The sequence below is a fragment of the Salmo trutta genome, unplaced genomic scaffold (genome assembly GCF_901001165.1).
Source record: "Salmo trutta unplaced genomic scaffold, fSalTru1.1, whole genome shotgun sequence".
In the NCBI taxonomy this organism is placed as follows: Eukaryota; Metazoa; Chordata; class Actinopteri; order Salmoniformes; family Salmonidae; genus Salmo; species Salmo trutta.
This window is the reverse complement of record NW_021822672.1, coordinates 223,994-237,443: the sequence shown is the minus strand read 5'-3', so window position 1 is coordinate 237,443 and position 13,450 is coordinate 223,994. Positions and strand designations below refer to the sequence as shown.

The 13,450-nt window shown below is 46.5% G+C and overlaps 1 protein-coding gene across 4 annotated transcripts in view; it reads left to right on the top strand.

Moving 5' to 3' along the window:
• Positions 1-13,450, top strand: part of LOC115183140 (rho GTPase-activating protein 8) — a 39,603-nt gene that overhangs the window by 14,819 nt on the left and 11,334 nt on the right. Inside the window, exons 3-8 of one of the 4 annotated variants that reach the window (XR_003873967.1) lie at positions 1,942-2,085; positions 2,334-2,617; positions 2,668-2,838; positions 3,061-3,237; positions 3,423-3,706; positions 3,814-3,861. Coding sequence is in view for 2 of the 4 variants with exons in the window: in XM_029744470.1 (XP_029600330.1) it covers positions 1,942-2,085; positions 8,224-8,311; positions 10,477-10,608; positions 10,828-10,914; positions 12,326-12,424 (550 nt within the window). In the remaining 2 variants the exon portion in view is untranslated. The other 3 variants (XR_003873966.1, XM_029744470.1, XM_029744471.1) reach the window with 3 other exon arrangements.

The following is a 13,450-nucleotide window of genomic DNA, read 5'->3' as shown; positions in this document are numbered from 1 at the left end:
CCTGCTCCAATATGGCGCGAAATACAAACTCCTCTAAAATCCGAAAACTTCCATTTTTCAAACATATGACTATTTTACAGCATTTTAAAGACAAGACTCTCGTTAATCTAACCACACTGTCCGATTTCAAAAAGGCTTTACAGCGAAAGCAAAACAGTAGATTATGTCAGCAGAGTACCCAGCCAGAAATAATCAGACACCCATTTTTCAAGCTAGCATATAATGTCACAAAAAACAAAACCACAGCTAGATGCAGCACTAACCTTTGATGATCTTCATCAGATGACAACCCTAGGACATTATGTTATACAATGCATGCATGTTTTGTTCAATCAAGTTCATATTTGTATCAAAAACCAGCTTTTTTACATTAGCATGTGACGTTCAGAACTAGCATACCCCCCGCAAACCTCCGGTGAATTTACTAAATTACTCACGATAAACGTTCACAAAAAACATAATAATTATTTTAAGAATTATAGATACAGAACTCCTCTATGCACTCGATATGTCCGATTTTAAAATAGCTTTTCGGTGAAAGCACATTTTACAATATTCTCAGTAGATAGCCCGGCATCACAGGGCTAGCTATTTAGACACCCAGCAAGTTTAGCCTTCACCAAACTCCGATTTACTATTAGAAAAGTTTGATTACCTTTGATGTTCTTCGTCAGAATGCACTCCCAGGACTTCTACTTCAATAACAAATGTTGGTTTGGTCCCAAATAATCCATAGTTATGTTCCAACAGCGACGTTTTGTTCGTGCGTTCAAGACACTATCCGAATGGTAAAGAAGGGTCACGCGCATGGCGCATTTCATGACAAAAGATTTCGAAATATTTCATTACCGTACTTCGAAGCATGTCAACCGCTGTTTAAAATCAAATTTTCTCTTCAGTGAGTTGTTAACGGCTAGACAGTGGTCTCGTTGTCTCTTCAGTAAGTTGTTAACGGCTAGACAGTGGTCTCGTCTCTTCAGTGAGTTGTTAACAGCTAGACAGTGGTCTCGTTGTCTCTTCAGTGAGTTGTTAACGGCTAGACAGCGGTCTCGTTGTCTCTTCAGTGAGTTGTTAACGGCTAGACAGTGGTCTCGTTGTCGTCTCTTCAGTGAGTTGTTAACGGCTAGACAGTGGTCTCGTTGTCTCTTCAGTAAGTTGTAGGAAATGAAATCACTGATGCGTTATGTTCATATCTTATAATAAACTCGAATACATTTAGTTGATTCCCTACTAAGTTCAATACATTTAGTTGATTCCCTACTGAGTTCAATACATTTAGTTGATTCCCTACTGAGTTCAATACATTTAGTTGATTCCCTACTGAGTTCAATACATTTAGTTGACTCCCTACTGAGTTCAGTAGATTTTTGAATATTGTTGAATTCCGTTTTATTGTCTGGATTCTGTGACTCCGTCCGCGTTCTCCACATGACGTATTTTATAGAGCCCTGCTAACCTGAACCATTTTAAATGGGTTAGGGACGTCCCGAGGATCCCAGAGCCCTGCTGACCTGAACCATTTTAAATGGGTTAGGGACGTCCCGAGGATCCCAGAGCCCTGCTAACCCGAACCATTTTAAATGGGTTAGGGACATCCCGAGGATCCCAGAGCCCTGCTGACCCGAACCATTTTAAATGGGTTAGGGACGTCCCGAGGATCCCAGAGTCCTGCTAACCTTAACCATTTTAAATGGGTTAGGGACGTCCCGAGGATCCCAGAGCCCTGCTGACCTTAACCATTTTAAATGGGTTAGGGACGTCCCGAGGATCCCAGAGCCCTGCTAACCTTAACCATTTTAAATGGGTTAGGGACGTCCCGAGGATCCCATATAGCACAGTAGGATCCCATCAACCGCAGTAGTCTACAGAGTAGGCCTAAGACTGGTACTGCAACATTGCCAGTTTTGGTGTAACAATGCGACCCTCTATTTGTCTCCTCAGAGCTGCAGAAGGAGGAAGATGAGGAACAGGGTCGTCACGGATACCGTCCGGATCGCCCTCCACCCCCACGTAGAGTCAGCTTCAGCCAGGACACCTCTCACCCCTACTACGATGTGGCTCGACACGGGATCCTACAGGTCACAGGTAACCAGGACACCTCTCACCCCTACTATGATGTGGCTCGACACGGGATCCTACAGGTCACAGGTAACCAGGACACCTCTCACCTCCTACTACGATGTGGCTCGACACGGGATCCTACAGGTCACAGGTAACCAGGACACCTCTCACCTCCTACTACGATGTGGCTCGACACGGGATCCTACAGGTCACAGGTAACCAGGACACCTCTCACCTCCTACTACGGTGTGGCTCGACACGGGATCCTACAGGTAACCAGGACACCTCTCACCTCCTACTACGATGTGGCTCGACACGGGATCCTACAGGTAACCAGGACACCTCTCACCTCCTACTACGATGTGGCTCGACACGGGATCCTACAGGTAACCAGGACACCTCTCACCTCCTACTACGATGTGGCTCGACACGGGATCCTACAGGTAACCAGGACACCTCTCACCCCTACTACGATGTGGCTCGACACGGGATCCTACAGGTAACCAGGACACCTCTCACCTCCTACTATGATGTGGCTCGACACGGGATCCTACAGGTAACCAGGACACCTCCTACTAGGATGTGGCTCGACACGGGATCCTCCAGGTAACCAGGACACCTCTCACCTCCTACTACGATGTGGCTCGACACGGGATCCTCCAGGTAACCAGGACACCTCTCACCTCCTACTATGATGTGGCTCGACACGGGATCCTCCAGGTAACCAGGACACCTCTCACCTCCTACTACGATGTGGCTCGACACGGGATCCTACAGGTAACCAGGACACCTCCTACTACGATGTGGCTCGACACGGGATCCTACAGGTAACCAGGTAACCAGGACACCTCCTACTACAGTGTGGCTCGACACGGGATCCTACAGGTAACCAGGTAACCAGGACACCTCCTACTACAGTGTGGCTCGACACGGGATCCTACAGGTAACCAGGACACCTCTCACCCCTACTACGATGTGGCTCGACACGGGATCCTACAGGTAACCAGGACACCTCTCACCTCCTACTACGTTGTGGCTCGACACGGGATCCTACAGGTAACCAGGACACCTCTCACCTCCTACTACGATGTGGCTCGACACGGGATCCTCCAGGTAACCAGGACACCTCTCACCCCTACTATGATGTGGCTCGACACGGGATCCTACAGGTCACAGGTAACCAGGACACCTCTCACCTCCTACTACGATGTGGCTCGACACGGGATCCTACAGGTCACAGGTAACCAGGACACCTCTCACCTCCTACTACGATGTGGCTCGACACGGGATCCTACAGGTCACAGGTAACCAGGACACCTCTCACCTCCTACTACGGTGTGGCTCGACACGGGATCCTACAGGTAACCAGGACACCTCTCACCTCCTACTACGATGTGGCTCGACACGGGATCCTACAGGTAACCAGGACACCTCTCACCTCCTACTACGATGTGGCTCGACACGGGATCCTACAGGTAACCAGGACACCTCTCACCTCCTACTACGATGTGGCTCGACACGGGATCCTACAGGTAACCAGGACACCTCTCACCCCTACTACGATGTGGCTCGACACGGGATCCTACAGGTAACCAGGACACCTCTCACCTCCTACTATGATGTGGCTCGACACGGGATCCTACAGGTAACCAGGACACCTCCTACTAGGATGTGGCTCGACACGGGATCCTCCAGGTAACCAGGACACCTCTCACCTCCTACTACGATGTGGCTCGACACGGGATCCTCCAGGTAACCAGGACACCTCTCACCTCCTACTATGATGTGGCTCGACACGGGATCCTCCAGGTAACCAGGACACCTCTCACCTCCTACTACGATGTGGCTCGACACGGGATCCTACAGGTAACCAGGACACCTCCTACTACGATGTGGCTCGACACGGGATCCTACAGGTAACCAGGTAACCAGGACACCTCCTACTACAGTGTGGCTCGACACGGGATCCTACAGGTAACCAGGTAACCAGGACACCTCCTACTACAGTGTGGCTCGACACGGGATCCTACAGGTAACCAGGACACCTCTCACCCCTACTACGATGTGGCTCGACACGGGATCCTACAGGTAACCAGGACACCTCTCACCTCCTACTACGTTGTGGCTCGACACGGGATCCTACAGGTAACCAGGACACCTCTCACCTCCTACTACGATGTGGCTCGACACGGGATCCTACAGGTAACCAGGACACCTCCTACTACGATGTGGCTCGACACGGGATCCTACAGGTAACCAGGACACCTCTCACCTCCTACTACGATGTGGCTCGACACAGGATCCTACAGGTAACCAGGACACCTCTCACCTCCTACTACGATGTGGCTCGACACGGGATCCTACAGGTAACCAGGTAACCAGGACACCTCCTACTACAGTGTGGCTCGACACGGGATCCTACAGGTAACCAGGACACCTCTACCCTCCTACTACGATGTGGCTCGACACGGGATCCTCCAGGTAACCAGGACACCTCTCACCTCCTACTACGATGTGGCTCGACACGGGATCCTCCAGGTAACCAGGACACCTCTCACCTACTACGATGTGGCTCGACACGGGATCCTACAGGTAACCAGGACACCTCTACCCTCCTACTACGATGTGGCTCGACACGGGATCCTACAGGTAACCAGGACACCTCTCACCTACTACAATGTGGCTCGACACGGGATCCTACAGGTAACAGGTGAGTTATTAGGGCTGTACCCCCAATTAGGGCTGTGGTGGTAAGTACATTTTGTCAGCCGGTGATTGTCAAATAAATAATAATAATAATTAACATAAACCCGTTTAGCATTTCCTGGCTTCCAGACACAGCCTACAAGCCACTGATGCAGACCTTTAGGAACATCTACATTTAAAAAAAAAAGAAAGTCCAATAAATCCATGTAATATAGTCTACACCTTCACAATAAATCCATAATTTATTTTAGACAGGTCTAAAGAAACATGATATGAAGAAAATGTAGTCTATTTCAGAAGAACAGAATAGCATCCTCTGAGTTGTCCTGATCTGGTTATGTCATATGGCTGTGGGGCGACACTAGTTCATTAAGCAGGTCCTGATCTGGTTATGTCATGTGGCTGTGGGGCGACACTAGTTCATTAAGCAGGTCCTGATCTGGTTATGTCATGTGGCTGTGGGCGACACTAGTTCATTTAGCAGGTCCTGATGTGGTTATGCCATATGGCTGTGGGGCGACACTAGTTCATTTAGCAGGTCCTGATGTGGTTATGTCATATGGCTGTGGGGCGACACTAGTTCATTTAGCAGGTCCTGATGTGGTTATGTCATATGGCTGTGGGGCGACACTAGTTCATTTAGCAGGTCCTGATCTGGTTATGTCATATGGCTGTGGGGCGACACTAGTTCATTAAGCAGGTCCTGATCTGGTTATGTCATATGGCTGTGGGCGACACTAGTTCATTAAGCAGGTCCTGATCTGGTTATGTCATGTGGCTGTGGGGCGACACTAGTTCATTTAGCAGGTCCTGATCTGGTTATGTCATATGGCTGTGGGGCGACACTAGTTCATTTAGCAGGTCCACCTTTTAAAAGCAATGAAGCTGATGCACCAGATCAGAACCGTTTTTTTAACGTTTTTATTCAACCTTTATTTAAACTAGGCAAGTCGGTTAAGAACACATTCTTATTTACAATGACATTTTTACATTTACATTTGTCATTTAGCAGACACTCTTATCCAGAGCGACTTACAGTAGTGAATGTATACATTTCATACATTTAATTTTTATTTTATTTATTTATTTATTTTCCCCTGTGCTGGCCCCCCGTGGGAATCAAACCCACAACCCTGGCGTTACAAACACCATGCTCTACCAACTGAGCTACAGGGAAGGCCAAATTTAGCCTGAAAATCTTCACGAAATGGCAGCCATGCACACAGCAGGAGGCTACGAGCACGAATGTTCCAACATGCTATTAGTGGGAAAACACCATCCTCCAAAGGGATTCTGCGTGTAATGCTTTATTATAAAGGTGTTATGGTGAAACATGATCTTCCCCAAATGTGGAACTGACACGCTGCCTGTGTATTCCAGTTCGGTTCTACACCGGTTCTAATGAGGATTAATGTGTTCTCTCTCCTCCTGTTCTCTCTCCTGTTCTCTCTCTCCTGTTCTCTCCTCTTGATCTCTCCTCCGGTTCTCTCCTCCTGTTCTCTCCTCCTGTTCTCTCCTCCTGTTCTCTCCTCCTGTTCTCTCCTCCTGTTCTCTCTCCTGTTCTCTCCTCCTGTTCTCTCTCCTGTTCTCTCTCCTGTTCTCTCTCTCCTGTTCTCTCTCTCTCCTCCTGTTCTCTCTCTCTCCTGTTCTCTCTCTCTCTCTCCCTGTTCTCTCTCTCTCTCTCCTGTTCTCTCCTCCTGTTCTCTCTCCTGTTCTCTCTCTCCTGTTCTCTCCTCCTGTTCTCTCCTCCTGTTCTCTCTCCTGTTCTCTCTCCTGTTCTCTCTCCTGTTCTCTCCTCCTGTTCTCTCTCTCTCCTGTTCTCTCTCTCTCCTGTTCTCTCTCTCTCCTGTTCTCTCTCTCCTGTTCTCTCCTCCTGTTCTCTCTCCTGTTCTCTCCTCCTGTTCTCTCTCCTGTTCTCTCCTCCTGTTCTCTCTCTCTCCTGTTCTCTCTCTCTCCTGTTCTCTCTCTCTCCTGTTCTCTCTCTCTCCTGTTCTCTCTCTCCTGTTCTCTCCTCCTGTTCTCTCTCCTGTTCTCTCCTCCTGTTCTCTCTCCTGTTCTCTCCTCCTGTTCTCTCTCCTGTTCTCTCTCCTCCTGTTCTCTCCTCCTGTTCTCTCCTCCTGTTCTCTCTCTCTCCTGTTCTCTCTCTCCTGTTCTCTCCTCCTGTTCTCTCTCCTGTTCTCTCTCTCTCCTGTTCTCTCTCTCCTGTTCTCTCCTCCTGTTCTCTCTCCTGTTCTCTCCTCCTGTTCTCTCCTCCTGTTCTCTCCTCCTGTTCTCTCCTCCTGTTCTCTCCTCCTGTTCTCTCTCCTGTTCTCTCTCCTGTTCTCTCTCCTGTTCTCTCCTCCTGTTCTCTCTCTCTTCTGTTCTCTCCTCCTGTTCTCTCTCCTGTTCTCTCTCTCTCCTGTTCTCTCTCTCTCTGTTCTCTCCTCCTGTTCTCTCTCCTGTTCTCTCTCTCCTGTTCTCTCTCTCCTGTTCTCTCCTCCTGTTCTCTCTCCTGTTCTCTCCTCCTGTTCTCTCTCCTGTTCTCTCTCTCTCCTGTTCTCTCTCTCTCCTGTTCTCTCTCCTGTTCTCTTCTCCTGTTCTCTCTCTCCTGTTCTCTCCTCCTGTTCTCTCTCTCCTGTTCTCTCTCCTGTTCTCTCTCTCTCCTGTTCTCTCCTCCTGTTCTCTCTCCCTGTTCTCTCTCTCCTGTTCTCTCTCTCTCCTGTTCTCTCTCTCTCTGTTCTCTCCTCCTGTTCTCTCTCCTGTTCTCTCTCTCCTGTTCTCTCTCTCCTGTTCTCTCCTCCTGTTCTCTCTCTCCTGTTATCTCCTGTTCTCTCCTCCTGTTCTCTCCTCCTGTTCTCTCTGTTCTCTCCTCCTGTTTTCTCCTCCTGTTCTCTCTGTTCTCTCCTCCTGTTCTCTCTCCTGTTCTCTCCTCCTGTTCTCTCTCCTGTTCTCTCTCTCCTGTTCTCTCCTCCTGTTCTCTCTCTCCTGTTATCTCCTGTTCTCTCCTCCTGTTCTCTCCTCCTGTTCTCTCTGTTCTCTCCTCCTGTTTTCTCCTCCTGTTCTCTCCTCTCCTCCTGTTCTCTCTGTTCTCTCCTCCTGTTCTCTCTGTTCTCTCCTCCTGTTCTCTCTCCTCCTGTGTTCTCTCCTCCTGTTCTCTCTGTTCTCTCCTCCTGTTTTCTCCTCCTGTTCTCTCTGTTCTCTCCTCCTGTTCTCTCTGTTCTCTCCTCCTGTTCTCTCTGTTCTCTCCTCCTGTTCTCTCTCCTCCTGTGTTCTCTCCTGCTGTTCCCTCCTGTTCCCTCCTGTTCTCCCTGTTTTCTCCTCCTGTTCTCTCCTCCTGTTCTCTATGTTATCTCCTCCTGTTCTCTCCTCCTGTTCCCCCCTGTTCTCCCTGTTCTCTCCTCCTGTTCCCTCCTGTTCTCTCTGTTCTCTCCTCCTGTTCTCTCTGTTCTCTCTCCTGTTCTCTCCTGTTCTCTCCAGGTGATGATAACTACGGCAGGAAGCTAGTTATCTTCAGTAGCTGCCTGATGCCCCCCTCCCATCAGCTCAACCACCACCACCTACTGCAGTGAGTCAGGACGACCATCATAAGATATGTTCTACTCAGTGTACATAAACACAACATATCTCCCTCTGTAGAACGTTCTCTATGTTCTGTTCTGCTATATGTAGTCCATATCTCTGTAGAACGTTCTCTATGATCTGTTCTGCTATATGTAGTCCATATCTCTGTAGAACGTCCTCTATGTTCTGTTCTGCTATATGTAGTCCATATCTCTGTAGAACGTCCTCTATGTTCTGTTCTGCTATGTGTAGTCCATATCTCTGTAGAACGTCCTCTATGATCTGTTCTGCTATATGTAGTCCATATCTCCCTCTGTAGAACGTCCTCTATGATCTGTTCTGCTATGTGTAGTCCATATCTCCCTCTGTAGAACGTCCTCTATGTTCTGTTCTGCTATATGTAGTCCATATCTCCCTCTGTAGAACGTCCTCTATGTTCTGTTCTGCTATATGTAGTCCATATCTCTGTAGAACGTCCTCTATGTTCTGTTCTGCTATATGTAGTCCATATCTCTGTAGAACGTCCTCTATGTTCTGTTCTGCTATATGTAGTCCATATCTCCCTCTGTAGAACGTCCTCTATGATCTGTTCTGCTATGTGTAGTCCATATCTCCCTCTGTAGAACGTCCTCTATGTTCTGTTCTGCTATGTGTAGTCCATATCTACAGGGCCTTCAGAAAGTATTCATACCCCTGGACTTATTCCACATTGTATTGTGTTACAGCTTGAATTCAAAATGGATTCATTCTACACACAAATACCCTGTAATGACGACGTGAAAACATGTTTTTAGACATTTTAGCAAATTGTTTGAAAATTTAATTACAGAATTATCTAATTTACATCAGTATCTCACACCCCTGAGTCAATACATGTTAGAATCACCTTTTGGTAGCGATTTTACAGCAGTGAGTGTTTCTGGGTAATTCTCCCGATTGGCACGTGTTTTTTCTGTTGCTCGTTAGATAAACTGACGTATCCCACGTTGGACTGGGTGATATGACGATATTTATATCGTTTGACGATTGGAAAAACGTTTCCATATTCTGCTCTGTCGTTTTATTTCGTTGTGTCGCAAAATCGCACTCTTTACGACAATATTTCTCTGTCCATTGGACGTGCCGTTTGGAAGGAAATTTGCAACACAAACAAACATGGAGGAGAGTGAAGGTGACACAGAGTGAAGGTGACACAGAGTGAAGTTGACAGAGAGTGAAGGAGACAGAGAGTGAAGGAGACAGAGAGTGAAGGAGACAGAGAGTGAAGGAGACAGAGAGTGAAGAGTGAAGGAGACAGAGAGTGAAGAGTGAAGGAGACAGAGAGTGAAGGAGACAGAGAGTGAAGGAGACAGAGAGTGAAGGAGACAGAGAGTGAAGGAGACAGAGAGTGAAGGAGACAGAGAGTGAAGGAGACAGAGAGTGAAGGAGACAGAGAGTGAAGGAGACACAGAGTGAAGGAGACACAGAGTGAAGGAGACACAGAGCTCGGACCTAACATAGGGGCTATGTACATTTCAGCTTTACATTTTTTTTATTAATTTGTAAAAAAAATAAAATAATCTAAAAACATATTGTGTTTAAGGTCAGTGACACAATTTTCAATTGAATCAATTTGGCGCCGCTCCAGAATCTCCCATAAGTGTTCAGTTGAGATCTGGTGACTGAAACGGCCATGGAATACAGTTTACATGGGGTTTCATGCTCATCAAACCATTCAGTGAAGCTTCCTGTCTTGTGGATGGGGGGGGGTATTGGCATCCTATGGGGACATACTGGCATCCTATGGGGACATACCCATGGTACCCAAAAAAACAGCCTGCCCTGCATTTTTATACATGACCCCTAAGCATGATGGGATGTTAATTGCTTAATGAACTCAGGAATCACACCTGTGTGGATGCATGCTTTCAATATACTTTGGATCCTTCATTTTACATTTTACATTTTAGTCATTTAGCAGACGCTCTTATCCAGAGCAACTTACAGTAGTGAATGCATACATTTCATTTTATTTCATGCATTTTTTTGTACTGGCCCCCCCGTGGGAATCGAACCCACAACCCTGGCGTTGCACACACCATGCTCTACCAACTGAGCCAAGAGTTTCCTTTTTATTGTTGGGCCAGTTACCTGAGTGCTCTGCTCTACTCTCCTCCTCCCTGGCTGTAGGTATCTGATGTACACTCTGGACCAGTACGTAGAGAGTGATTATACGGTAGTGTACTTCCACCATGGTCTCCGCAGCAACAACAAGCCCTCACTACACTGGCTACGAAACGCATACAGAGAATTTGACAGGAAGTAAGTCACGCTGATCTCTAACCTACGACTTTTCAAGCCCTCTCAATCAAAATATAACTCGATATGAGCCAGTTTTTTCCAGAATTATGTTTACTGTGTGTGTGTGTGTGTGTGTGTGTGTGTGTGTGTGTGTGTGTGTGTGTGTGTGTGTGTGTGTGTGTGTGTGTGTGTGTGTGTGTGTGTGTGTGTGTGTGTGTGTGTGTGTGTATTTCCTGACAGGTACAAGAAGAACCTGAAAGCCCTCTATGTCGTCCATCCAACTAACTTTATCAGAATCATCTGGAATATATTCCAACCACTCATCAGGTATGGTGCTCAGTCATCATTCTACAGTAAAGATCTAGAATACAGTAAATTCTAACCACTCATCAGGTATGGTGCCCAGTCATCATTCTACAGTAAAGATCTAGAATACAGTATATTCCAACCACTCATCAGGTATGGTGCCCAGTCATCTTTCTACAGTAAAGATCTAGAATACAGTATATTCCAACCACTCATCAGGTATGGTGCCCAGTCATCATTCTACAGTAAAGATCTAGAATACAGTAAATTCCAACCACTCATCAGGTATGGTGCCCAGTCATCATTCTACAGTAAAGATCTAGAATACAGTATATTCCAACCACTCATCAGGTATGGTGACCAATCATCTTTCTACAGTAAAGATCTAGAATACAGTAAATTCCAACCACTCATCAGGTATGGTGACCAATAATCTTTCTACAGTAAAGATCTAGAATACAGTAAATTCCAACCACTCATCAGGTATGGTGCCCAGTCATCTTTCTACAGTAAAGATCTAGAATACAGTATATTCCAACCAATCATCAGGTATGGTGCCCAATCATCATTCTACAGTAAAGATCTAGAATACAGTACATTCCAACCACTCATCAGGTATGGTGACCAATCATCATTCTACAGTAAAGATCTAGAATACAGTAAATTCCAACCACTCATCAGGTATGGTGCCCAGTCATCATTCTACAGTAAAGATCTAGAATACAGTAAATTCCAACCACTCATCAGGTTTGGTGCCCAGTCATCATTCTACAGTAAAGATCTATAATACAGTAAATTCCAACCACTCATCAGGTATGGTGACCAATCATCTTTCTACAGTAAAGATCTAGAATACAGTAAATTCCAACCACTCATCAGGTATGGTGCCCAGTCATCATTCTACAGTAAAGATCTAGAATACAGTATATTCCAACCACTCATCAGGTATGGTGCCCAGTCATCATTCTACAGTAAAGATCTAGAATACAGTAAATTCCAACCACTCATCAGGTATGGTGCCCAGTCATCTTTCTACAGTAAAGATCTAGAATACAGTAAATTCCAACCACTCATCAGGTATGGTGCCCAGTCATCATTCTACAGTAAAGATCTAGAATACAGTAAATTCCAACCACTCATCAGGTATGGTGCCCAGTCATCATTCTACAGTAAAGATCTGGAATACAGTAAATTCCAACCACTCATCAGGTATGGTGACCAATCATCATTCTACAGTAAAGATCTAGAATACAGTAAATTCCAACCACTCATCAGGTATGGTGACCAATCATCATTCTACAGTAAAGTTGCCGTTCAGGCCTGTACTGTACATTTCTAAGTCTCGTCTCCACAACAGTATTCATGGCTATGAAAGACATTTGTCATATTGACTGACCTTTCCAACACTCTGTTCTCCCTGTGTTTTTTTTAGTCACAAGTTTGGTAAGAAGCTGACCTATGTGAACTACCTGGCTGAGCTCAGAGATCACCTGAGCTGCGATCAGCTCCTCATCCCACCTGATGTCCTCAGGTAGGTTACACCTTTATACCACTACCTTAACCCCTGATCCCTGACCTTAACCCTAACTACCTGACCTTAATCCTAACTACCTGGCTGAGCTCAGAGATCACCTGATGTCCTCAGGTAGGTAACACCTCTATACCACTACCTTAACCCCTGACCTTAACCCTAACTACCTGGCTGAGCTCAGAGATCACCTGATGTCCTCAGGTAGGTTACACCTCTATACCACTACCTTAACCCCTGACCCCTGACCTTAACCCTAACTACCTGACCTTAACCCTAACTACCTGACCTTAACCCTAACTACCTGACCTTAACCCTAACTACCTGACCTTAACCCTAACTACCTGACCTTAACCCTAACTACCTGACCTTAACCTGACCTTAACCCTAACTACCTGACCTTAACCCTAACTACCTGACCCTGACCCCTGACCTTAACCCTAACTACCTGACCTTAACCCTAACTACCTGACCCTGACCCCTGACCTTAACCCTAACTACCTGACCTTAACCCTAACTACCTGACCCTGACCCCTGACCTTAACCCTAACTACCTGACCTTAACCCTAACTACCTGACCTTAACCCTAACTACCTGACCTTAACCCTAACTACCTGACCTTAACCCTAACTACCTGACCTTAACCTGACCTTAACCCTAACTACCTGACCTTAACCCTAACTACCTGACACCTGAAACCCCACCTCTTTAAGGAATACCTAGGATAGGATAAAGTAATCCTTCTAACCCCCCCTAAAAGATTTAGATGCACTATTGTAAAGTGGTTGTTCCACTGGATATCATAAGGTGAATGCACCAATTTGTAAGTCGCTCTGGATAAGAGCGTCTGCTAAATTACTTAAATATAATGTAAATGTTAACCCTAACTACCTGACCTTAACCCTAACTACCTGACCCCTGACCTTAACCCTAACTACCTGACCTTAACCCTAACTACCTGACCTTAACCCTAACCCCTGACCTTAACCCTAACCCCTGACCTTAACCCTGACCCCTGACCTTAACCCT